This window comes from Pristiophorus japonicus, chromosome 8 (assembly GCF_044704955.1).
Source record: "Pristiophorus japonicus isolate sPriJap1 chromosome 8, sPriJap1.hap1, whole genome shotgun sequence".
NCBI lineage: Eukaryota > Metazoa > Chordata > Chondrichthyes > Pristiophoridae > Pristiophorus > Pristiophorus japonicus.
In genome coordinates this window covers 66,493,099-66,520,805 of record NC_091984.1, presented here as the reverse complement: position 1 = coordinate 66,520,805, position 27,707 = coordinate 66,493,099, and the positions used below count along the sequence as shown (strand labels likewise).

The window sequence follows — 27,707 nt, the reverse complement described above, 5'->3', positions numbered from 1 at the left end:
GTTGAGAACCTGTGAAATTCTCTGCCACAGAAAGTTGTTGAGTCCAGTTCATTGGACATATTCAAGAGCGAGTTAGATGTGGTCTTCACGGCTAAAGGGATCAGGGGGTATGGAGAGAAGGCAGGGGTGGGGTGCTGAGGTTGCATGATCAGCCATGATCATATTGAATGGCGGTGCAGGCTCGAAGGGCCGAATGGCCTGCTCCTGCAACTATTTTCTATGTTTCTATGTTAAACACAATTTCCTTTTCATAAATCGGTGTTGACTGCCCAATCATATGATGGTTTTCTAAAGACCCTATTATCACATCCCTAATAATATATTCTAGCACTTTCCCAACTACTGATATCAAGTTAACTGTTCTATAGCTCCTTGTTTTCTCTCTACCTCCTTTCTTGAATAGCGGGGTTACGTTTGCTACCTTCCAATCCACAGGGACCATTCTAGAATCTAGGGAATTCTAGAAGTTAAAACCACCATCTCTGTAGCTACCTCTTTTAAAACCCCAGGATGTAGGCGATCAGGTTCAGGGGATTTGTTGACTTTTAGTCCCATTAATTACTCCAGTACAATTTCTTTACTAATATTAATTTCTTTAAGTTCCTCATTCTCGCTGGACCCTTGGTTCCCCACTGTTTCCGGAATGTTATGTGTGTCTTCTACCGTGAAGACTGATATGAGCATTCGTTTAATCTCTCTGCTACTTCCTTATTTCCAAATATAATTTCTCCTGTGTCTGCCTCCAAGGGACCCACGTTTACTTTTTCTAATCTCGCCCTTTTTACATATCTATAGAAGCTTTTACAATCTGTTTTTATGTCTCTTGTTAATTGACTCTCGTATTCTGTTTCTTTATCAATTCTTGGTCATTCTTTGCTTAATTCTAAAATCCTCCCAGTCCTCAGGCTTACTACTCTTTTGGCAACATTATAAGCCTCTTTCTTTAATCTAATACTATCTTCAATTTCTCTTGTTAGCCACGGTTGAACTACTAATTCCACACTTTGGACAGGTAAAAGAATATAACTGTAGCTGCCAATATGGCAAGTTTACAGACTTGGAAAGATAAGGGAATTACAAGATGCAGAGAATAATTCACAATAACAAGAACCTATTAAGGGTGTGTAATCTATTTTTGAGGTAAGGGTGAATCCTCTGATACGAACGCATGGACTGCACCTAAAACGTATGTGCCAAAGTTCACAATCTCTTTTGTAGATAAATCCAAACAATAGCACTTGGTAAAAATGAGGATTGTTCGATATGCTAGCCTTATAGCTGTTGTCCAAAGGCACGTTTTTGAAATTGGCCCAAAGAGCAATGCTTCAGTGCCTGTTTAGCTTTCCCTGGAGGTAATCTTCCTGCCAGCTGCCAACATTCAACTGATTCTACAAGCAATCCAACAGATGCTGCTTGAAAACAGATTTAGTTAGACTTTGAATCCCATAAAGAGACAAATAGCTGTCGCAATTTTTAAATGATTCAGCCATATTATACTCTCATCATACATTATGTACAACATACATTATGTGAAATGAACATTATGTACAACATACATTATGGCTGAGTAAAGTGCAATGAAGTGGAGGAGTAAATAATCTTGTGAAAAATGCATCATCATAAATCTGGTTGCAAATACATAATTCTTCCTTTTTTGCATTTCTTCCATGTGTAAAAAGCAGAAAGGTTAATATTTTTTTTAAATTGTTACGGGCTCATTGCTTCCAGTCCGACCTGCAGGTAGGCCCCAAGAATTAGGTCAAGCCATCCAACTAAAGATACCATATTTTCAATTTTGTTTGCAAAGGGTGAACACGTCAGTATAAAGAAATGGGTGCCGTCCCAATTGTCAGCCACAAGAATGTAACGGTGCAGATGGAAGTGACTGCAGCAAGTGAACATTGAGGCATAGGAGACTCTGTAGGGTAGAGCTCAACTCTTTGGATGAGGTGTTTCTGCACTATGCACAGCTACTGGGATTTCACTGAAGAGCAGGCTGAGTAAGGATGCAGTCATTGAATTATACCCCTAGTCTAAGATTATTTCCAACCACAGAAAAGCAGAAGAATTTGTCTACTAGTGGAAGTGAAGGTCTCTTTTGCCCTTATATTTTATGGCACTGGTACATTCAAATGACCCATGGGAGACTTTCAGGACAAAGCTACTATGCCACAAATGTGACTGAAGATTTTTATTGGAAGGGACTACCAGCAACTTGCTTTTTATTTTGCTTGCCCGAAGAATGTTGACTACATGTACATAGCCATTTCTGTGCCTGATCATAAAAACTAGTCCTTTGTGCCTAGGCATGGCTTTTATTTCCTCCAAGTCCAGAAGCTGTAGAGTACCGACCTGAAAATCATTCTGGGGGAGATGGGACCTGTACAAGCTGGACGGGTTGCACCTCAACAGAGCGGGGATCAATATCCTCATGGGGGGGGCTGTTGGGGAGGGTTTAAACTAGTTTGGCAAGGGGATGGGAACCTGAGAATAGATTCAGTAAGGAGGGGAGTAAAGCTGGAAGTGAAAAGCAAAAATGTAGAAAGTGAATTTGAAGCACAGAGGAAACAAGCAGGAAAAAAATTTTAAAAAATCAAATGCAAAAGCTTTTTGTCTCAATACACGTAGCATTTGTAACAAAATAGAGGAGTTCTCGGCACAAATAGATACAAATGGGTATGATTGGATAGCCATTACAGAGACGTGGTTGAAAGGTGACCAGGACGAGGAGCTAAATATTCAGGGGTATTTGATAATTCGGAAGTACAGACAGAAAGGAAAAGGAGGTGGGGTAGCACTGTTAATAAAGGATGAGATCAGTGCGTTAGTGAGAAACAATATTGGCTCAGAGGATCAAGATGTTGAATCAGTTTGGGTGGAGTTAAGGAATAATAAAGGGAAAAAAGTCACTGGTGAGCATAGTTTATAGGCCCCCTAGCAGTAGCTACATTGTTGGATGGAGTATAAATCAAGAAATAATGGAGGCTTGTAATAAAGGAACGGCAATAATCATGGCCGATTTTAACCTTCATATTGATTGGACAAACCAAATTGCCATGGTAGCCTTGAGGGAGAGTTCAGAGTGTATCCGGGATAGTTTCCTTGAATAGTACGTTGTGGAATCAACCAAGGAGCAGGCTATCTTAGATCTAGTACTGTGTAATGAGGCAGGATTAATAAACGATCTTGTAGTAAAAGATCCTCTGGGAACGAGTGACCATAACATGGTTGAATTTCAAATTCAGTTGGAGGGTGAGAAAGTTGGTTCTCAAACCAGGATCCTAAGCTTAAATAAAGGAGACTACAAAGGTATGAGGGCAGAGTTGGCTAAAGTGGACTGGAAAAATAGACTAAAGTATGGAACGGTTGATGAGCAGTGGCAGACACTGAAGGAGATATTTCATAACTCGCAACAAAAATATATCCCAAAGAGAAGGAAAGACTAAGAAGAGATAACCATCCGTGGCTAACTAAGGAAATGAGGGATAGTATCAAATTGAAAACAAAGGCATACAATGTGGCCAAGATTAGTGGGAGGCCAGAGGATTGGGAAATTTTTAAAAGCTCGCAAAGAACGACTAAAAAAGAGAGGGGGAAGATAGATTATGAAAGTAAACTAGCACAAAATATAAAAAGAGAGAGTAAGAGTTTCTACAGCTACATAAAAATGAAAAGAGTGGCTAAAGTAAATGTTAGAAACATAGAAATTTTCAGTGCAGGAGGCCATTTCGGCCCATCGTGTCCGCGCCAGCCGACAAAGAGCCGCACGGCCCTCGGTCACAGCCCTAAAGGTTACATATGAACCTATAAACAATGAACAGTGGCGGAAAGGGAAAGAGCACCCAGCCTAACCAGTCCTCCCAACACAACTGCGACACCTCTTACATTGAAACATTCTACACTCCACCCCAACCGGAGCCATGTGATCTCCTGGGAGAGGCAAAAACCAGATAAAAAACCCAGGCCAATTTAGGGAGAAAAAATCTTGGAAAATTCCTCTCCGACCCATCCAGGCGATCGAAACTAGTTGAAATCATCAATCTGGCTGTATTCGATTCCCTGCAGTACTTACCATTATATCTACACTGGTCGACAAGAGGTTATCCAGTCTAATCCCAATTACCAGCTCGAAGTCTGTAACTCTGCAGATTATGGCACTTTAAGTGCCCATCCAACCATCTCTTAAAAGTGGTGAGGGTTTCTGTATCCACCACTCTTCCAGGCAGTGAGTTCCAGATCCCCACAACACTCTGCGTAAAGAAGCCCCCCATCAAATCCCCTCTAAACCTTCCACCAACCACCTTAAAACTATGCCCCCTCGTAATAGACCCCTCCACCAGTGGAAATAGGCCCTTACTATCCACTATGTCCAGGCCCCTCAATATTGTGTTCACCTCAATGAGGTCTCCTCTCAACCTCCTCTGTTCCAATGAGAACAAACCCAGTCCATCCAATCTGTCCTCATAACGAAGATTCTCCATTCCAGGCAGTATCCTAGTAAATCTCCTCTGCACCCGCTCTAGTGCAATCACGTCCTTCCTATAATACAGCGACCAGAACTGCACGCAATACTCCAGCTGTGGCCTAACTAAAATATTATACAATTCCTGCTCTTATATTCTATGCCTTGGCCAATAAAGGCAAGCATTCCGTATGCCTTCTTAACCACCTTATCCACCTGGCCTGCTACTTTCAGGAATCTGTGGACAAGCACTCCAAGGTTTTTTTGTTCATCTACACTATTAAGTGGCCTACTGCTTAATGTGGATACCCTTTCCTTATTAGCCCTCCCAAAGTGCACGACTTCACACTTCTCTGAATTAAATTCCATTTGCCACTGCTCTGCCCACCTGACCAGTAGATTGATATCCTCCTGCAGCCCATGACTTTCCTCTTCATCATCAACCACACAGCCAATTTTAGTGTCATCTGCAAACTTCTTAATCATACTCCCTATATTAAAATCTAAATCGTTGATATATACCACAAAAAGCAAGGGACCCAATACTGAGCCCTGCGGAACCCAACTGTCATAAAAACATCCATCAACCATTACCCTTTGCTTCCTACCTCTGGAAAGGAAAACGAGAGGAAGAACGCCACCTTCACGGAGTTGGCTTCGCTTTCAAGAATGAGCTGGTCGACCGCCTCAAAGACTCCCCCTGTGGGGTTAACGAATGCCTCATGACTCTCCGACTCACCCAATCCCAGAACCAATGCGCCACAGTCATCAGCGCGTACGCCCCAACACTTGACGCAACGGATGAGACCAAAGAGGGTTTTTATTCCAACCTCGAAACATCCCAGTCCCGCGAGCAACAAATTGATCCTCCAAGGTGACTTCAGCGCCATGGTCTGCAAAGACACAGCCCTCTGGGGAGGCGTGATTGGCAGAGAGGGGGTAGGGAAAGCCAACTCCAGCTGTACCCGACTCCTGAAAAATGTCTAGAACATGACCTTCTCATCACCAACATCCTGTTACGCAAGAGAGACAAATACAAGGCATCGTGGCAACACCCTCGCTCCAAACACTGGCACCTGCTCGACTATGTCATCATCCGATCCAGGGATCGCAAGGAGGTGCGCATCACTCGCGCCATGACAGGAGCTGACGACTGCTGGATGGACCATCGCCTAATCTGATCCATCATCGACATTAACATAGCCCCAAAGCAGAGGGGACAGCAGAAGCAGTGCCGCAAAAAAGTCAATGCCGGGGCACTTAAAGACCCTGCTAAGAGAACCCTATATAGCCAGCGCCTCACAGCTAACCTGGCGTGCCTTGATGACCCCGAGATGCTGAATGCCCATAGCGCTTGGTCTGCCCTCCAGGCCTCCATAACCAGTGCCTGTGAAGAGACACTTGGTCACTCAACCAGAAAACACCAGGACTGGTTTGATGAAAATGATCAGGAGATCCAAGAACCAATAGGTCGCAAGCGCAGAGCATTTCTGAGCCTCAAGCAACAACTCAACTCAGGGCAGCAAAGCAACATTACAGACAGCTCAAGGCTGAGGTCCAACAAAAAACGCGGGACCTAAAGAACAGGTGGTGGATGGAGAAAGCACACGAGATACAACAACTGGTCGACAACCACGATATGCGAGTATTCTTCATTGCAGTCAAGGCCACCTACGGTCCAAACTCCCAAGGCCCCACCCCACTTCTGGCCAAGAACGGGGAAACACTCATCAAGAACACAGAGGCTGACAGGGCCCGCTGGAAGGAGCACTTCGAAGATCTCCTCAATCGAGACTCTGCCTTTGACTCAAGTTTTTGCGACTCCATCCCGCAGCATGCGACCCGCCACCACCTCAGTGAAACTCCAACGTTACACAAGGGAGGAAAAGACATAAAACAGCTCAAGAACAACAAGGCTACGGGAATCCCTGCTGAGGCGCTAAAGTATGGCGGAGAGGCGCTGTTGGCGCGGATACATGACCTCATCTCTATCATCTGGAGGAAGGAGAGCATGCCGGGAGATCTCAGAGATGCAGTGATTTTGACCATCTTTAAAAAAGAGGACGTCCAACTGCGGCAACTACAGGGGAATCTCCCTGCTATCAGCCACTGGGAAAGTTGTCGCTAGAGTTCTCCTAAGAATCTGCAGGGTGACTTGGACAGGTTAGGTGAGTGGGCAAATGCATGGCAGATGCAGTATAATGTAGATAAATGTGAGGTTATCCACTTTGGTGGCAAAAACAGGAAGGGAGAATATTATCTGAATGGTGACAGATTAGGAAAATAGAAGGTGCAACGAGACCTGGGTGTCATGGTACATCAGTCATTGAAAGTTGGCATGCAGGTAAGGCGGCAAATGGTATGTTGGCCTTCATAGCGAGAGGATTTGAGTATAGGAGTAGGGAGGTCTAACTGCAGTTTTCAGGGCCTTGGTGAGGTCACACCTTGAATATTGTGTGCAGTTTTGGTCTCCTAATCTGAGGAAGGACATTCTTGCTATTGAGGAAGTTCAGCGAAGGTTCACCAGACTGATTCACGGGATGGCAGGGCTGACATATGAAGAGAGATTGGATCGACTAGGCTTATATTCATTGGAATGTAGAAGAATGAGGGGAGCTCATAGAAATGTATAAAATTCTGGCGGGATTGGACAGGTTAGATGCAGGAAGAATGTTCCCAATGTTGGGGAAGTCCAGAACCAGGGGACACAATCCAAGGATAAGGGGTAAGCCATTTAGGACCAAGATGAGGAGAAACTTCTTCACTCAAAGAATTGTGAACCTGTGGAATTCTCTACCACAGAAAGTTGTTGAGGCCAGTTCGTTAGATATATTCAAAAGGGAGTTAGATGTGGCCCTTATGGCTAAAGGGAGCAAGGGTTACGGAGAGAAAGCAGGAATAGGGTACTGAAGTTGCATGACAAGCCATGATCATATTGAATGGTGGTACAGGCTCGAAGTGCCAAATGGTCTACTCCTGCACCTATTTTCTATGTTTGTATGTTTTCTCAACTGTCTTCTCCCTGTGGCCGAGGAGCTCCTCCCAGAGTCACAGTGCGGATTTCGTCCCCTATGGGGCACATGGACATGATCTTTGCAGTACGACAGCTGCAAGAAAAATGCAGGGAGCAGCACCGATCCCTGTGGCACACCACTAACCACCGATTTCCAACCCGAAAAGGACCCATTTATCCCGACTCTCTGCTTTCTGTTAGCCAGCCAATTCTCGATCCATGCTAATACATTTCCTCTGACTCCGTGTCCCTTTATCTTCTGCGGTAACCTTTTGTGTGGCACCTTATCGAATGCCTTTTGGAAATCTAAATACACCACATCCATCGGTACACCTCTATCCACCATGCTCGTTATATCCTCAAAGAATTCCAGTAAATTAGTTAAACATGATTTCCCCTTCATGAATCCATGTTGCGTCTGCTTGATTGCACTATTCCTATCTAGATGTCCTGCTATTTCTTCCTTAATGATAGCTTCAAGCATTTTCCCCACTACAGATGTTAAACTAACCGGCCTATAGTTACCTGCCTTTTGTCTGCCCCCTTTTTTTAAACAGAGGCGTTACATTAGCTGTTTTCCAATCCGATGTTACCTCCCCAGAGTCCAGAGAATTTTGGTAGATTATAACGAATGCATCTGCTATAACTTCCGCCATCTCTTTTAATACCCTGGGATGCATTTCATCAGGACCAGGAGACTTGTCCACCTTGAGTCCCATTAGCCTGTCCAGCACTACCTCCCTAGTGATAGTGATTGTCTCAACGTCCTCCCTTCCCACATTCCCGTGACCAGCAATTTTTGGCATTCCAGAGGAACTTCAGTGTGGCGCTTATCCTCCAAGGGGACCAATTAGCAATAGATCATGTGATAATGGAAAGCCAGAGAAACGGCTGGCTTTCAGTTAATACAAAAACGCATCCTTAAAATAGCCTCCAGCACGATTACAGCAGGAATAGGGTAGCATTGATTTTAACAGCTTCCCTTACCCTTACCCATTTGGTGCTTCAGGTAGACTTTAAGGATCAAATTATTCAGAGAGTATGTATCTTTCTTGGCCAATGTTCCTTCCTTAAATATCACCACTAGAAAAATAAACTGGTCATTCATCTAATTTTTTGTTTATGGGATCTTGCCGGATGTAAACTGGTAGCTGGAGTTTGTTATATGTAACAGTGGCTGTGCTTTAGAAGTAATTCTTTAGATATGAAACACTTTGTGATGTCTTAAGGACTTGATAAAGTACCAATAAAATCATATTTCCTTTCTTAATGGAAAACAGAAGGGATATGCCATTTTAATTTATCGCTGCTTAATCTAACAGCAAAAGATTTATACCTTCCTTTCTAAAATCAGAAAATAATTTCCTTGATCATACCTGCAATTCTCTACTTTTCTTATTAGTTAAGCTAACAAAATAAAATATACCAGACACGTGCATCTTTAAAAAGGAAAAAAATAAAATTAAACATTCTATGTTTCTATGTAACACCGAAGAAATAAATTGTTAAACAAAAAAAGTATTTGCTGCTGATAGTATACAATTTGTGCAGTTTATTTGTGCACCTGTGTCCCTTTGCAATGGTTACTTTGAAACAGAACACGAATGGCAATTCTAACCACACTATAAATTTTGCTAAATGCTAAATGAACCAAAGCAACACAAGGGGCCCAAGTTTCCACATGATTTGCGCCTGATTTTTAGGAGCAACTGGTGGAGAACGGACTATCTTAGAAATCGCAATTCTCCACTTTTTTTTGTGCAGTTCTAGTCAGGTGGAACAGAATTTTTTCTTCAAAAGGGGGCGTGTCTGGCCACTGACGCCTGATTTGAAAGTTTCCACAGTGAAAACATACTCCAAACTAAAGTAGAATGGAGCAAGTGAAGATTTTTGTAGAACTGAAAAAACCTGTTCTACACATTAAAAAATCAGGCGCAGGTTACAAATTAGGCGCAGGGAACGAGGGGGGAGGGGGGGGAAGGGAAGTCATTAAATTCTACAATAAATCCTTAGTTATACTTATACAAATAAATCCAACCTGAATAAACATTTATAAGCAAAGAAAAGATTAAATAAACCATGTTCCTACCTGTGTGAAAGTTCTTCAGGCAGGCCTTTAGGAAGCGGTTTGCCGTTGGGACCGAAGGATGAACGGGCTGGGCCCGAGATTTCGGGCAGGGCCCGTCCCCAGCACCAGAGGTAGGTGGCGTTGGTTCGGGTCGGCGGGGAGGGAGGGAGGGAGGGAGGGAGATCAGGTCGGGGAGGGAGATCAGGTCGGGGAGGGAGATCAGGTCGGGGAGGGGGAGGTCAGGTCAGGTCGGATCCAGTCTGGGGGCGAGAGTAGAGTCGGGTCGAGTCGAGTGGGAGCGGGAGCGGCAGACGGGTCAAGTCGGGTCCGGTCGGGGGGGGGGGGGGCCGAAGCAGGAGCGGCGGGGAAGCAGGAGCGGCAGCGACAGGCGGGTCGAGTCGGGGGAGGGGGGGGAAGGCGGAAGCAGGAGCGGCGGGGAAGCAGGAGCGGCAGCAGCAGGCGGGTCGAGCCGGGGGGGCGGGGGCGGGGGGGGGGAAAGCAGGAGCGGGAGTTGGCAGGAAGCAGGAGCTGGCCATGGGAGGAGCCTTATTCACGCAGCCCCAGTGAGGCCATTCGGCCAGGGCTAGGGGCTTCGTGCTTCGGGCCCCTCCCACACAGTTTCGGGCGCCTGGAGCTACTGCACTTACGTGCCCGCTGTAGCGCGCATGTGCAGAGGTCCCGGCACTGTTTTCGGCGCAGGGTCCTAGCTCCGCCCCCTACAGCTCCTGCTGCGCTGCGCCGAGGGCCAGAAGACCTGCAGGGAGGTGGAGAATACGGAGGGTTTTTTTAGGCGCACTTTGTGGCGCGAAAAACGGGCGCCCAGCTCGGAGGGGCGCCCGTTTTTTATCGTGTGGAAACTTGGGCCCAAGATGTGGTACAAAATCAATTTAGTACCATAGCAAAATCTGAAGCCATAGGGTTACATTAAAATAATGGTCCGAATTTGCAGTAGGTAAACACAGTGAACGAAGAGCATGCGCATCCTAATACGGAAATCCTGAAGTTGCGCTCAGTTACTGCTCCGACAGTGGCTACGTTGTGCCCACCACCACTCCACCCCACCCTGGGCATAGCCGACAATCAGTGCAAGCAGGGAAATCAGTGAAACCAATGAAAGCTTTGGCTTTTCCGTGGTAATATCGCTGTTAAATACCCAATCAAAAGTTAGACCTTGTTGGATCAGGTGTAATTGGGGTTTTGACAGCGTATTGACTGTTAAACAAATGTTAAGGCTCTGAAAAACAAATTTTAATTTTGTGGAGTGTCAAATTTATCCGTTTTAATAAAAATAAAAATTTTCAAGAAACATTAAAAAAACTATGGCCCAGAAATTCCGGCCTCCTGGGTCCGTATGGACCCGAGAAGGTATCGCAAAAGATGGTGTTCAGCGATCAATGCGCACGCGCTGAAAAACGGCTTTTCCGATCTGTCAAGCTGTAGCTTGGCAGATCCAACGCATCTCTGGAGAGAGGACATTTGCATGGGCAAGGTATTTACCCATATCTTGCCCAGAAAATGTCCTGTAAGCTCTTGCGCCTCTTAAAAGCAGGCGCATAGCCTACTTTTACAGGCTTAAGAGTTTTAAAATACATAAAAACGTTTTAAAATAAAATTATTAAAACACATTTTGTTGTTTAAAAACCCTCCCTACTTCGGTAAGTTTATTTTAATCCATAATTTAAAAAACTTTATAAAAAAAAAAATCGGAAATGTATTTTTTTATAATACATAAATAACAAATTTAAATTAATAAAAATGTGGTATTTTTTCTATTCTATTTTATTAGTGTTTTGGGTGTTTGGGGAGGGTTTCTCATTCATAATAATGGGAACTCCAACTTACGGAGTTCCCATTATTATGAATACATTACCTTGATTGGCTGCCCAGAGCCATGTGACTGCAGCTCCAGCCCTGTGCACGATCTGACATGCAGGCGCTGCGACACGCAGTCAGTGGAGGCTTCAGGACCGGGAATTCGCATGGGTGCAGCAGCTTCAGGTACGTGCACATCTTTTTAAAGTTTTTCTCCTGATCGACGACCGGGATTTCTGGGCCTATGTTTTTTTTTTAAAAAAAGTTCATTCATATTTATTTCAGGTTTACGTTTCCCATGTGAGAGCCTCAATCTTTGTTTTGCTCTTAATAACATTTTTAAAAATTTAGAATAAAGAGAGCTTATTCACTTCTGAGTTTCCGGTCTGTGAGAGCTCTGCATTGTGATTGGCTGCTTAGACAGCTTGTTGACGTCACAGCAGCTCGCATTGGAGATGCCCCATTAACTTACACTGATCTCAACTGAATGTCGAAAAAAACGAACTTCTTGCCACAAAGCTTTGCTGGGCAGCTTACTTCGTGGCCAGCGGTGAACGCCTTTGCTTCGCCGCTGGCTGCAAATTACAGGCCAATGTGATCAGGACTCTTGTCATAATGGAGACATGAGTTAACTCTTTTCCTTTAAAAGTGATATTAGCTCTATTTCCTACTTGGTATAATTTGAAGCAAGACCTTTGGTATTCATGCAGGAAAGTCCAGAAATTGAGTACAGACTGAGTCAACCTAGCCCCCTGTTTATCATAGTGCCACTGTTTAAAAAAAAAGGCAAAAGTGCCAGATATAGGGCCCAAATTTGATGAAGACCTCCGCCCGCCCAAGTGACCGCCGATGGCCGCTGAGGTACCGGACGCTACTTTGGATGGGGTTTTCATCAACAAGGCCCCTCGAAGGTCAGCGGGTGGCAAATGAGGGACTTACGCCGCCAATCTGGGCAGCAGCCGGCGGGAGCTCTCATTCTCGGCGGCAGAGGCACTTGCCGCCCAAGTGCCGCCGAGGATGGAGTCGGGCCCGCGGAGGGTCGAAGACCTGCAAAGAAAAAGCATTAAAAAAAACCATCGGAACACCTTCAGGGGATCCCATACAGTAAAGTCCCTGTAAAGAAAAAAATGTAAACATTTTTACTCACCTTTTTTTTTCAGCTCTTCATACTCACCGGCGGGGCAGACCAGCCTCCTCGCAGCGGTCCACTCCCGTTCTGGCGCCGACTCCCGCCTGCACCAATCTGGCATCTCAGCAACGGGAGTCCACTTACGCCAACCAGCTGTCCGCTGACGTCAGCGGCCGATTCCCGGCGGCTTTCCCCCCCCTGCCCGCTCCAGACCAGGTCGAAACTGGCACTGGGCGGAACCCGAGGGGGAATGTCAGCAGCTGTGGGTGACAGTCGGCGGCAGTGGACGGTGAGTGCATCAATTTTGGGCCCTTAGTGTTGGGTTGGGTCAAAAAGCTAACATTTATCAAGCTAAAAACTGTAATTCAGTATTGGAGGTGCACTCTAAAATATGCATGTACAATATTAAAATAATTGTCACTTCACAAATAGAGACTGGACAGTACAAATGCATCCTCCATCTGTTCCAAAATTAATACCTGGCAGTGATAGTATAGAGTATTAATGAAGGCAGAAGAAGGGAAAGCGACTCCATGAATACTCAAGTAATTTTGTTTCAAAGTCAGAAATATGCTGGCCTAGTTGAAGACCATGTAACAAAAATAAAAAAGTTCTGAAAAAATTAATAAAATTTGAAAATTAAAAATAGGATGTGTCAATTAGGTGTGCGATTATAATGAGAATAAATGGGCTTTGGTTTGATAGTAAATCATAATAATCTGGGGATTCTGATAACTATTGAATTGTCATTCTTGCAACTTATGTAGTCATATAACATGTTGTGTGTGTTCATTGCCTTGCAATTAACTTCAATAGACCTGTCACTTTATAATTTATGCCCTGTAGCATGTTTAAGATGTTCTTCTCTTGATTATTTCATTTTTTTCTACTTTTATTTAATGCCTGCTTAAGCGTTCACAGCTCTGTGGTAGCCTTTCTTTAAACAAAGGAAAATACCAGTGTGGATCTAAAAGTTAGTTGATACAAGGATTTTTTTTCAGACCGTCATATGAGTTAATGCTGGTGAAAAAATTAACAAGTTAAGCTTTTGAAAGCCAACACAATAGGTGTTAATAAATCTGACCAGATGGAATTAAAAAAAAAGAGAAACTGCTGATTTTCTTCTCATTATCCTCATCAGTTAAATTTCAGAAACTATACAAAGTAGTATTTGAAAATGTTGTGTGGTAGAAAATATGTCTCAAAGTAAAAAGAAAAAGAATAAAATAAAATATAATCTATTTGCAATTAAAATCTTGTAACCTTTGTTTTAATCTTGTAACCTTTGTTTTAATCTTTCCAAGTTAAGTGCACATTTCATAAAAACTGTAGCATGCTCATGAAAACATGATATGAAGCACTTACGTCTCTTCTGGGGAAGGTGCTCAGCAGTTTGTATTCATCCTTTGGGAAGCCTTTGGAAGCCACAAAATCAAAGACAACTTGCAGCCTGTTGCTTGCTAAGAAACGTCGTTCAAAGAATTCCCCACGCGGTGTTCTGATGCGTAGTTTGCTGACAAGTTCAGTGCTCTCCTCTCTTGGCTCTGGAGGTAATGATTGCTCGAGGGACAATCGAATAGCCTGAACAAATAAAGAAACAAAGAACCTGAGAAAGCCCTCAAACACATGCAAGCCCTCAGGTCAACTTTCTCCTTTCCCTGCTGACCTTTAGGAAAAATAGTGATCAGGTCAAAGACTTCTCTTTACCCATTTCAATTATGGGAATTATTATATTACACCTGGAGATACACCAAGGTACAATTTACTGAAGATATTTACTGAGTACATGGAAAGTGAATTGTGACAATTTACTGAGATATTCTAGCCATCTGATTTTTTTTTTACTTGAAGGATGAAGACAGCTATGATTTGTTTATCTTTTCCAGTTATTAAGTATGTTTTACAGATCAGTTACTGACAAAGTGCGTGTTTAAAAATTAAATTAGCAAGTTTGTAAAAATCCTTTCTAAAACCCGATCAAAGTTTTTGAAAAACCCCTTCCAATCTGATCCAGGTCTACTATTGGTATTGTACTACACTTAGCCATTGATTTTTAATTATGAAAGTAAGTTATGTTAGATGGTAGGACAACAACAACTTGCATTAGCACAAGTTTTAATGAGCTAAGAGAGGTGACCTGTCACAGAGACAGGCTTTCAGAAGGCTTTTGAAGGTGCATAGAGGTAGATAGATTTAGGGAGGGAATTCCAGATGTTGCTGCTGAGGCGGGCTGAAGGCTCAGCCACCAATGGTGGAATGGAGGGATGGGGTGGGGGGTGGTAGGAGGATGTTGCACAAAAGACTGGAATTGAAAGAGTGGAAGGAAACTGGAAGAGGCTGCAGAGGCAGGGTGGGGCAATACAATGGAGGGATTTCAGGATGAGGATGGTATATTCAAAGTGTAAGTCAGTGAAGACAAAGTGATGGGCAAGTGAGACTTAATGCAGGACAGGATGTAAGTGATGGAGATTTGGATGAGTTAAAGTCTATGGAGAGTGGACATGGGCAAAGAGGGCACTGGAGAAATCGGGGCTTTGGATGTTGAATTTGTGAGTAAGGTTTTTGGCAGTGGTGGGGATGAGGTATGAACAAAGATGGAAGAGATCTTGGTGATGGGTAGAAATATAGAATTTGAAGCACAACACTAGCTGAGCAGGAGGTTGTGAACAGTCTAGTTCAAGCTCAATGAGCAACCAGAAAAGTAGATAATAGAGTGAGTGCCAATCAGTTTTTGGGAGGGGCTGAAAATGATAGTTTGTTTTTCTGTATGTTTAATTGGAGGAATTTGTGGTTAATTCATGACAAAGTCAGATAGGCAGTCCAAAAGCACAGAAGCAGTTGTGAGGCCAAGGGAAGTGGTGGAGAGTTAGAGCTGGGTGTTATCAGTATAAATACAATGATGTACAATGAAAAAAAGATTAAACACACTTGCATTTATAAAGCACCTTTCACGACCTCAGGACATCCCAAAGTGCTTTACAGCCAATGAAGTTCTTTTGAAATGTAGTCACTGGTGCAATATAGGGAAGGAGGCAGACAATTTGTGCACAGAAAGGTCCCACAAACAAATGAAATAATGACCAGATAATCTGTTGTTTTTAAAAAAAAAAGCCATGTTGGTGGAGTGATAAATATTGGCCAGAACACAGAGGAGAAGTTCCCTGTTCTTCTTTGAATAGTGCTATGGGATCTTTTATATCCACCTGAGAAGGCAGATAGGGTCTCGGTTTAACACCACATCCGAAAAACGGAATGCAATATACAGTACTGTAAAATCTAAGATCACACTGTTGATATAGCATGAAATTAAATTCACATTATTTTAGACCATTTCAATTTTGTCTACTTACATGTGTGGGGATTGAATGGGATTTAAAATGGTATATTAAGTGATCATATTAAAAGGTGCAATTGTATTTAGTTTTGAATATACCGATATTATCACAACATATACAGAATAATCAGTCATTTTATAACTGAAAACTATGATATTACTCGATAAATAGGTTCTCCCTCACTTTTCATAAGCAACAGCAAATAGATCATACATACAAAAGTGTGCAAAACATATGGTTCATGTCAAAGCATTCCAAAATTTGTGAATTGAATAAAACGATTACACTAAAACATGTACATGAAACATAAAAGGTAACTCAGATATTTCTTGACCAGTGATTACCTGCACATTACACAGCAGCGTTGTCCATGCACTTCCTGTATGCAAGATTTACTTCCCGTTTTGTTTTTGTCACACTTTTTGTGTCAACTTTTTTCATTATAAATTCTTATGTTCACATTTATAATTATGTGTTTGTAAATTGTCAAGAAAGACAGACAGACTTGGATTTATATAGCGCCTTTCATGACCACCGAATGCCTCAAAGCACTTTACAGTCAATGAATTATTTTTGGAGTGTAGTTACTGTTATAATGTAGGATTGTAATGTTATGTTGATTGTATAATCGTGGGTGACTCTACAGTAGCTTCCACTTTTCACCTTGAGGTTTTTTTTTTGGTAATTAGGTCATAGTTATAAGTTAATTCGCAACTTCATACTAATCATGTAAAATGTTACAATATATATTTATTTTCGATAAGCTTTCAGCTACTCCAAATCACATTCTCGGTGCTGCTGGAATGAGCTTCCTCCAATTTCCTTAATCTGACTGGAAGTAGAACCAACTGAATATATTGCAACATTAGTGTGCTCGATCAGGCCAATATCCTCAGCCTTGAAGCATTGACCACACTCGACCAGCTCCGTTGGGCGGGCCACATTGTTCGCATGCCTGACGCACGACTTCCAAAGCAAGTGCTCTACTCGGAACTCCTACACGGCAAGCGAGCCACATGTGGGCAGAGGAAACGTTTCAAGGACACCCTCAAAGCCTCCTTGATAAAGTGCAACATACCCACCGAGACCTGAGAATTCCTGGCCAAAGACCACCCTCAGTAGAGGAAGAGCATCTGAGAGGGCGCTGAGCACCTCAAGTCTCGTCGCCGAGAGCATGCAAAAAACAAGCGCAGGCAGCGGAAGGAGCATGCGGCAAACCAGACTCCCCAACCACCCTTTCCTCCAACGACTGTCTGTCCCACCTGTGACAGAGACTGTAATTCCCGTATTGGACTGTTCAGTCACCTGAGAACTCACTTTTGAAGTGGAAGCAAGTCTTCCTTGATTTCGAGGAACTGCCTATGATGATGATGGCAGCAGATTATAAAAAGAATTAACCTGGTGTTCGCGGACCTCAGACTCTGGTACTGCTCTTCCACCCCAGCTTCCAGTTTGGCCATTTGTGCCGATACTTTGTTCCTGCATGCCTCTCCTCCACTGCCTGCATCTGCTTCAGACCAATAAAATTCCTACAACTAGCTGTCTCCATTTTCTTGCCCTGCTGGAGGTTTCCTAGCTCAGCTGTGCAGGCCGATATCTTACCCCACCTTCCCTTGCCATGGTGCCCTGGCCCCCGGCTGCCCGCAGTCTCCTGCTGTGCCCCATCTCCTCGTTTGACAATAAAGGTCAATATCTCGGCTTGCCTTGCTGTGTCAGTACCGGCCCAATAATGCTAATTAAAGTCAAAGATATTGCCCCAAAAATCCTGGCCTTCCCAGGTCTGTACGGAGTTTCTACGGACGTGAGAAGGCATCGGAAAAGGCGGTTTTCAGTGCACAATGCGCATGCGCTGAAAACCGGCTTTTCCGATCCGTTAAGCTGGAGCTTGACAGATCATCCGCATCTCGGGAACGAGAACATTTGCAAGGGCAAGATTGCCCAGCAAATATCCTCAAAGCTCATGCGCCTGATAAAAGCAGGTGGATAGCCTACTTTTACAGGCGTAAGAGTCTTAAAACACACATAAAACAAAAAATAAAATTAAAAATACACATTTTATTTTAAAAAACCCTGCTCACTACATTAAATTTATTTTAAACCATAATTAAAAAAACTTTTTAAAAACTCGGAAATTTTTTTTTTCTTTAAGGTATTTATTAATTTTAATTTCAATTAATTTTAATTGTGAGGTATGTTTTTTATTTTTTATTATGGTGTTTCTGTGTTTGTTTTTTTTCTCAATTAATAGCAATGAGAACTTGTAAATACGGAATTCTCATTGCTATTAATTGAGAATACTTTACCTGATTGGTTGAGGAGTCACACGTGACTGCACCTTCTACGTGGGAACCTGGAGGACGGGAGCGCGCTTTGCAGCGCGGGAGGAGAAGGCCTCCCCACCGGAATCTCACAGTCCTCCGGGACCACCAGGTACTTTTGGAAAAATTCTCCGGTCGGGCAGCCTCTGACCGGAATTTCAGGGCCATTAAGCCTAATCGTCTAATAGCTGCTTGTGATCTGGGACTTGGGTCCAGTAGAAATATGAAGCACATACAAGAACTAGAAAAAAATAAATGCACCAATTTAGTCCTACCTCTGCTCCTCATCTCGCTTTTCATACCTATTCCCTCACTTCCATGTTGCCTGCTCCTCCTTCCTTGCTCCACCAATTTCCCCTGCTCTCCTCCCTCACCTCCCACTTGTCCCTTATCCTCCTGGTCCTCCCTTGCCACCACGCTAACCCCTCCCTCACACCTGCTACTGTGTCCTTCCCTCCGCACGCACCTCGCCAGGCATACCATACTGGTGTTACCAGCTGCACTATAGTGCAGCCACTTTCTCCAAGCTTTATTGCTGCTCACATATACATATGCAAACACACACACATTATATATAAACACATGTGTATACACATATATATACACACACACACACATGAAAAATCTTACATTCTCCTGACATATCCACAACTATTCAACAATATTACCAATGCTATTGAATATAAAGCGTAGAGCTTTTAATTGACAGAAATAAAGCAATTACCTTTTCAGAGAATAAAAATATCAGTAGCTCATTAAGCTTCTTTCCTGTTACATATAGTCAATTCCCAATGTTACTATTCTCCAAGGCTTCTCAATACTTGAGTTAACAAAGAAGATTGCTGTACAAAGGTACAACTTTGTTCATCAAAACAATTAGATTGATAATGTTAATAATACTAGGTAGAACAAATACCAAGCTGAATAAACATCCATTTGGCCACAAGAAAAACAAATAAAGGAAGATGCTTTATACTTGCAGAGAATATCTACAGCTGTATCTGAAAATTAGCAATGGAACAGAGGTTGTGGGTAAGTTAACACTATTGTCTGAGAAGCAACAAACTGTCAGCAAGATCCAAACATCAAAAAGTAAGCAGCAGACTTATTGCTAGTAAACAGCGAAAGCTTTTTAAAGTCCATTTCTGCAGGTAAACATCTCACATTACACTGGCACATTGAAAATTTGGCCGAAATACATTGTTACAGAAAGCATATGGAGATCCATAACTGAGGTTTCAGGTGTCAAAACTACATTACTTGTGACAGTAATCCAACGAGGTCTAATTGCACATAAATGTACTGATAAAAAGCCATAGATCTATAAACTTAATAAAAATTTGATTCATTTATGATTTATCTAAAAGAGGCAAGAAAACTACATTTTGTCACCATTCAAAATGGTTTCTGCGTTGCACTAATAAAAAATGTATCACCTGGGATGAACTGGTGTAATTTGGGGATTTGTTGTTCAGTATTAAACCATATTGAGGGGGTACTCAAAACTCCTTCAGCTTTGCACCAGTTGCAAAACAAAGCCAACTTTAAAGTTTAGCAAGAACTCATACAGTCTACCTTTTACTATCTGCTAATCAGCTCTTTATTAACACTAACATTTCTTTAGCATTTAGACCCTGGCAAGCAGAGCTCTGTATTTGTTGAATAAATAATATGTAGATCTCTGCTATAACCTAATTGACACCATTGCAGTTGGGCTGTATGACTCAATGCTGTTGCTAATGTCACTTTCAAACCAGTATAAAATACACCATCTGTGTATTAATAACCAATTATCTTTATGTTCTGAGCAGTTCTGGACAACTGACCTGTCCCTTCTCTGGCCTTGTAACATTAAGGCCAATTGTAGTTTTACCCACAAAGTACACTGTGAAGATCAGCTAACTCAGTCGAGATTAGGGACTGAATTGGAGACCTTCTGGTTAACGTTTTGAACACGCAACATGGTGATTGTCATCAAGGGAAATTTGAGATTGTTTTGAAACTTTGTCACTCATTATCAATGCAAGTTTTGTGATTAGAATCAACAACCTGTGTCACAATGGCCATTAGTGTAACTACAACTTTTAAAAACAAGATGGTTAAGTTACATTTCTGCATAAAAATCAGTTCAGCAGCTTTATTTTGTCAGGTCAGAGCTTATACATGAGAAATGTCAAACTTAAAGTTAATTATTGGAGAGATTGGGGAAAGCCACTGGCTGTGAAAGGGTTTGTCCATATTTAATGTATGTTGTTAAAATTGAGAGCAGAGTGTTCTTCAGAAAGTTCACATTAAAATATTAACCAAAATTCCTTCATAAAATACTGTAGATTACTAATTGGCCCCCTTCCCTAAAAAATATAGCTTCAAGGTATATTCCAAAAATGAGCCCTTTTAAACTACACATTAAATTACAAGAGTTTCCAAAACTAAAAGCAGGTATGGAGTGAGCCAATTTAAACATTAAAATTCCTTTTCACCAGTTCAATTAATAAACTTTATTTTCCACAGGGTTCAGAATTGCAATACTCTCAGCTTAATGGAGCTTCAAAAAACAAGATCAGACATGATATAACTTGCTGCACTTCTGGATTTTAGCTTTAAATATTAAACTGCATTTGCATACAGTGGAACTTATTTCACTCTTCTGTTGTAACAATTAAAAACAAAATTTAGTCCTAATTTCTTTCAAACAGGTTTCTATTCAGTTCTCATTTAATGCCTCCTTTCTTCACAGATTTCACCTATGCAATTTTTGTTATGCAATGATGACATCAGATTATTTGTTTTCAAAGTGGTGCAGTAGGTTAGCACACTATCCTTTATTTTTAGCTCAGACTTGAATAGACATTGCCTGTAAAGGGACCTACATTAAATTAATTCTCAATGCAGTTTCCAGTAGAAAGGAGCTCAAGGCCAAAACTGCTCACAGCTTTCGACAAATTGCCAGTTTTATTCAGAAAGGCTACAATGATTGTTGATGTGAGAACATGAAAGATTCACATGGTGCAAGTCTGATCTATTCTGGTCTATACTCTGAGCTACAGGCGCAGGGCACCCTATAGTGTTGCACCCAAATGGCTGTTATATATGTGTGAGCTTTTAATAGCACGTGCCAAAAGCCTATTTGACTTCAGGCAGTATCACAGCTGATTCCGATCCTGTCCTCACCTAACCTAACCTCAATACACAAAAACTTCCAGCAGGGATAAATCAAGAACTGAACTGTCATTGATTTTTCCCCTCCCTAACTCTCCACTGTGGCCAACCGTAGCAACCTCAGTTAACTCAGCACAGGCCAGGGATTGAATCTGAGACTTTTAAAGCCTGAATGGTCACTAAGCCACTGGGGAGTTACTAAAAGCTTTCAATTTACATCCCTTGAAGCAGCAATGTTCCACGTTGCTTCCACATAGTGCCATGACATAGGCAAGCATACATGATTTTTCCACAGTGAAGGGTTCTGAACTTTACGTGCAATCAGATTGGGACATTGAGCAGAGGCTAAGAGCTTCTTCACACGGAAGGCACGGGAAGAAAATTAGCAAGCGATACTTACTTGTGGCTAGTTCCATAAACTTCAATTTATCCAAAATTCTGCCACACTATGTCCAGCTCACTCATCACTCCCAACCTCGCTGATCTACCTGACTCCCCTTCCCCAAATATATTAAGTTTAAAATGATCATGCTCATCTATAAACCCCTCCATAACTGTAATCCTCACATAGGCCATGCTTGTCCATTCGTTCCTCCTTTTGCCCCACCACTGGCAGCAGAACCTCGAGCTGTTTCAGTCGACCTCTCTGGATCTCTCTTCCCCAACACTTCCACATCTCAGTGCACCTTTAAAATCTCTTAAAACTCATCTCTTCAACCAAACTTTCCATCACCATTCCTAATCTGTCCCTTTCTGACTTGGTGTCCACATCCTTACACCTATTTGTGAAGCAACTTGGGGCATTTCTTGATGCATATAAATAGAAGTTGTCGTTGGCTCTGTAGCTGCATTGACAGAAGGCTTAGAGTAAATTATTCATGTGCCTGCTAAGCAAAATACTGTGTGGTAGCAGAAAATGGCTCTGGGAGGAGTGTGGAGAAGAAAAGATACGTAAAATACAACACTCATGATAATTTACTTTCAGAACACATTATATATACTAGTACGTTACCAATGATAACACTCATGTTAAGTTTACAAGACAGCCACAGGTGAAGGAAAAGGTCAGGGTGAAGTGGAGTTTGAGTGATTAACAATTCTGGTGAGAAGTTAGATGCATAGTGGTCAATGGGTGAGGATTGCAGTGTTGGGAGCAGGGGTTGGGTAGTGAGAAGTTTTGTCGGTGATGAATTTAGTGGATTGTCAGTAGCTGAGCTCAAGCTTTAGGTTTAGGAAGTGCAGCAGCTTTTCATGATCACTTTATCAAGGCAGGTGAAAAGCTTCTGAGCCTGAAGAGTCTGGAGTGTTTAAACACTGATTTCTACAGCTGGGAAATGCTTTCTAAAGTGTTTTTATTTTTTTAATCCACAAATACCTGCACTTGCTTCTGACGGGATCAGCCTACCCACATATTTTTAAACCCCTCTCCACCCAAAGCCAGTGCTTCCCCTCATAGAGCAAGAGGGGAAGTAGTACAGGATGGAGCTAAGGACAGACAAACATCATTTAAAAAAGGATGCAGCACAGTAGATACTACCCTCACAGCGAATATACAGGCATATGTGAGGGCCTTCCTGACAAGTGGTGCATAAGTAGAGTGCACATCACTAAAGGAGCAATTGGGAATCCGTGATCTGCTGCAAAAACACAGCCCATCTTGCTTATCTGCACACACTACTCACTCAGTGGTTATGAAGGTGACCAATAGCCTCAAATTTTATAGTGCAGGGTCATTTCAGGAAGCCAGGGGGCATCTATGTAAGATAAGCCAGGGTGCAGTATGGGCATGGATTCATTAGGCCACTTAGGTGCTTTACGGAAGAGTGGGCTAATTCATTATTTGTGGCATTACAGCAAAGGCAGAAACAAGATGGGGCCATACAGTTTTATGGGGTTTCTAGCTTCCTTGAGGTGCAGGGCACAATTAATGGCACTCACATTACTTTGAGGCTGCCCAGAGAACACTCACTCAACAATGTCAACAGGAAGGGCTTCCACTTCCTCAATCTCCAGATTACGTGCGACAACTATCAGAGGATCTTGCAAGTCAATATCGGATTTGTAGAAAGTTGCCTTGATATCTTCAACCTTCAAAATTTGGCTCGACCTGACCTCTTCAGGGAAGGAAATCAAATCAATGGATAGCTTCGAGGTGACAAATCCTACCTCCTTGCTCCTATGGCTAATGACCCCAATAAGAGTGGCCCAAACAGCAGTAGAGGAGTGCTACAACGAGGCACATGTTTCTACTAGATTGGTCATTGGAAGGACTATTGAAGTGTTAAAGGCACGCTTTCACTGCCTGAATAAGTTGGGAGGGGTACTGTATTATGCTCCAGATTGGGTGTCCAAAATAATTAAAGCCTTCTTCACAACTTCGCACATCAGGAGGGCCAGACTTTGACATGGCTGACAAGTTGGCCCTTTCGCAGTTGAAATCAGAACTACCTGAAGCAGACCATTACAATGACAGCACTCAGAAGTCATCAATGACTGCTTAAAAGGACATAAGAACAGAGAATATCTATAAAGTTTTCTCTTGTGTCAGTTCACCTTTAACACCAAAGCCTGATCCCCTCCTCTTCCACTTGCTAATGTTAGTCCTCTTTGCTCCTACATGATAGTGTCAGTAATCATCACGAGAGAGAATACATCAGCACCAAATGAGTGCAGCCTTTCCTGTTTGACTGTATCCTCCAGGAATAATAAAATGCTCTGTCAGTGCACATTTTATTTTAATAGTCTACAATAACTGCAAAGTGCTCACCCTCACCCTCCTCTTTGCAAACACCGTGCTTTTCCTGGGTGCCTACATGTGCCTTTCCATCACGGATTCTAATGCTCATTCTAATGGTGGAAATTGCGGAGGTACCGGCCATAATCTTCCAATCCTCCTTGGCTATGGGGCTGGTGCCAGAGGACTGGAGAATTGCAAATGTTACACCCTTGTTCAAAAAAGGGTGTAAGGATAAACCCAGCAACTATAGGCCAGTCAGTTTAACCTCAGTAGTGAGGAAGCTTTTGGAAATGATAATCCGGGACAAAGTTAACAGTCACTTGGAAAGTGTGAATTAATTAAGGAATGCCAGCTAACTAACAGTTTAACTAACTTGAGTTTTTTGGATGAGGTAACAGAGAGGGTTGATGAGGGCAATGCGGTTGATGTGCTGTACATGGACTTCCAAAAGGCATTTGATAAAATGCCAGATAATAGGCTTGCCAGCAAAGTTGAAGCCCATAGAATAAAAGGGGCAGTGGCAGCATGGATACGAAATTGGCTCTGTGACAGGAAACAGAGAGTAGTGGTGAACGGCTGTTTTTCGGACTGGAGGAAGGGATACAGTGGTGTTCCCCAGGAATCGGTACTTGGACCACTGCTTTTTTTAATATATATTAATGACTGAGACTTGGATGCACAGAGCACAATTTAAAAATTTCGCTACGACACAAATCTTGGAAGTATAGTGAACAGCGAGGAGATAGTGATAGACTTCAAGACAGACAGATAGGTTGGTGGAATGGGTGGACAAGTGGCAGATGAAATTTAATGCAGAAAAGTGTGAAGTGATACATTTTGGTAGGAAGGACGAGAGGCAATATAAACTAAAGGGTACAATTCTAGCGGTTTAAAAATCATACGGGATCCTGGGCTTCATACATAGAGAGGCATGAGTACAAAAGCAAGGAAGTTATGATGAGCCTTTATAAAACACTGGTTTCAGCCTCAACTGGAGTATTGTGTCCAATTCTGGGCACCACCCTTCAGGAAGGAGGCGAAGGCCTTGGAGAGGGTGTAGAAAAGATTTACAAAAATGGTTCCAGGGATGAGGGACTTCAATTATGTGGATAGACTGGAGAAGCTGGGGTTGTTCTCCTTAAAGCAGAGAAGGTTGTTGAGAGGAGATTTGATAGAGGTGTTCAAAATCATGAGGGGTCTAGACAGAGTAGAGAGAAACTGTTCTCATTGGCAGAAGGGTCGAGAACCAGAGGACACAGATTTCGGGTGATTGGCAGACGAACCAAAATTGACACGAGGAAAAAATATTTCACGCAGCAAGTGGTTAGGATCTGGAATGCACTGCCTGAAAGGGTGGTGGCGGGGGCAGATTCAAGTGTGGCTTTCAAAAGGGACTTGGGATAAGTACCTGAAGGAAAATAAATTGCAGGACTATGGGGAAAGGGCGGGGGAGTTGGACTAGCTGAAATGCTCTTGTGGAGAGCCGGCATGGGCGCGATGGCCTCCTCCTGTGCTGTGACCATTCTATGATTTTATGATTCTAAGTGCTATCCAAGGGCCAGGATTGTGGGAGGTGATTGGGTCCTCATTCTGTACAGAAGGGTCATGGGACTGAGGTGGCCCTTGTCTCATATCAGCTTGCTCCTTCGCAGATTGGTGTTGCCTCCCATATTCCACTGATAGTGCTGTGATGGAAATAGCTGGAGGCCTGCCATGTGCTGTTGTTCTGAGAAATGACAGTATCATGCAGCTGCGACTCGAGGTGGCTTAATCTTCATCATCCTTTTCATCATCATCATGGTGCATGAAGGGGTTTTAGGGTTATGCAAGCAACTAATTGCTGAGAGGAACTGGGTAGTCATACTACAAAATGCAGAGTTAGAGTCCCCCTTAACTAGAGAGCATTGTAAAGACTTAGTTGTGCAAGTGCTGCTTTACGAGGATGAAGAGTGTGCTGGTGCCCAGAATGGGCAAGGAAGAAGATGGAGAAGGTCTCCTTGCCTGTCCCGCTGAGGATGTAGAACTTTGTGAGGCATTGTTTTGCAGTCCTGGGAATGAGGGAATTGGCTGTCAGTGCCACTGTCACCTCCATCCAGGTGGCACAGGGGATAATTCTGGGTGGCTTGGTGGCACTCACACCTAGGTATCTATTTATCCTGTCTTCAATCCCATTCAGGAGGGCCTGAGGGTCTGAATCAATGAAGTTCTGCATTATTTTTCTCTGGCTTGATGCCATCCTCTCTTGTCTTCTTGGTGCTGCTGTTGCCATGCTTGAAAATGATGATAAAAATATTGATAAGATATGCAGTGAAGTTATACAAATGGTGGGAGAGACAAACACTGTCCCCCAGTCTGAAGGGTGCATGCAGTGTTTTTAAAAGCTACAAGTTTCATAGAGACATAGAAAATAGGTGCAGGAGTAGGCCATTCGGCCCTTCGAGCCTGCATCACCATTCAATAAGATCATGGCTGATCATTCACCTCAGTACCCTTTCCTGCTTTCTCTCCATACCCCTTGATCCCTTTAGCCGTAAGGGCCATATCTAACTCCCTCTTGAATATATCCAATGAACTGGCATCAACAACTCTCTGCGGTAGGGAATTCCACAGGTTAACAACTCTCTGTGAAGAAGTTTCTCCTCATCTCAGTCCTAAATGGCTTACCCCTTATCCTAAGACTGTGTCCCCTGGTTCTGGACTTCCCCAACATCGGGAACATTCTTCCTGCATCTAACCTGTCCAGTCCTGTCAGAATTTTATATGTTTCTATGTGATCCCCTCTCATCCTTCTAAACTCCAGTGAATACAGGCCCAGTCGATCCAGTCTCTCCTATGTCAGTCCTGCCATCCCGGGAATCAGTCTGGTGAACCTTCGCTGCACTCCCTCAATAGCAAGAACATCCATCCTCAGATTAGACCACCAAAATTGAACACAATATTCCAGGTGAGGCCTCACCAAGGCCCTGTACAACTGCAGTAAGACCTCCCTGCTCTTATACTCAAATCCCCTAGCTATGAAGACCAACATACCATTTGCCTTCTTCACCGCCTGCTGTACCTGCATGCCAACTTTCAATGACTGATGTACCATGACACCCAGGTCTTGTTGCACCTCCCCTTTTCCTAATCTGCCGCCATTCAGATAATATTCTGCCTTCGTATTTTTGCCCCCAAAGTGGATAACCTCACATTTATCCACATTATACTGCATCTGCCATGTATTTGCCCACACACCTAACCTGTCCAAGTTACCCTGCAGCCTCTTAGTGTCCTCCTCACAGCTCACACCGCCACCCAGCTTAGTCTCATCTACAAACTTGGAGATATTACACTCAATTTCTTCATCTAAATCATTAATGAATATTGTAAATAGCTGGGGTCCCAGCACTGAGCCCTGCGGCACCCCACTAGTCACTGCCTGCCATTCTGCAAAGGACCCGTTCATCCCAACTCTCTGCTTCCTGTCTGCCAACCAGTTCGCTATCCACGTCAGTACATTACCCCCATACCACGTGCTTTAATTTTGCAAACCAATCTCTTGTGTGGGACCTTGTCAAAAGTCTTTTGAAAGTCCAAATATACCACATTCACTGGTTCTCCCTTGTCCACTCTACTAGTTACATCCTCAAAAAATTCCAGAAGATTTGTCAAGCATGATTTCCCTTTCATAAATC

At 42.9% G+C, this 27,707-nt stretch overlaps 1 protein-coding gene across 5 annotated transcripts in view; it reads right to left on the bottom strand.

Annotated features, from left to right (window-relative positions):
• faf1 (Fas (TNFRSF6) associated factor 1) overlaps positions 1-27,707 on the bottom strand; it is a 521,459-nt gene that overhangs the window by 36,981 nt on the left and 456,771 nt on the right. For all 5 annotated transcript variants that reach the window (XM_070886900.1, XM_070886901.1, XM_070886898.1 and 2 more), the window contains one exon: positions 13,850-14,065. In XM_070886900.1, coding sequence (XP_070743001.1) covers positions 13,850-14,065 — 216 coding nt within the window. The remainder of the gene's footprint in view (positions 1-13,849; positions 14,066-27,707) is intronic.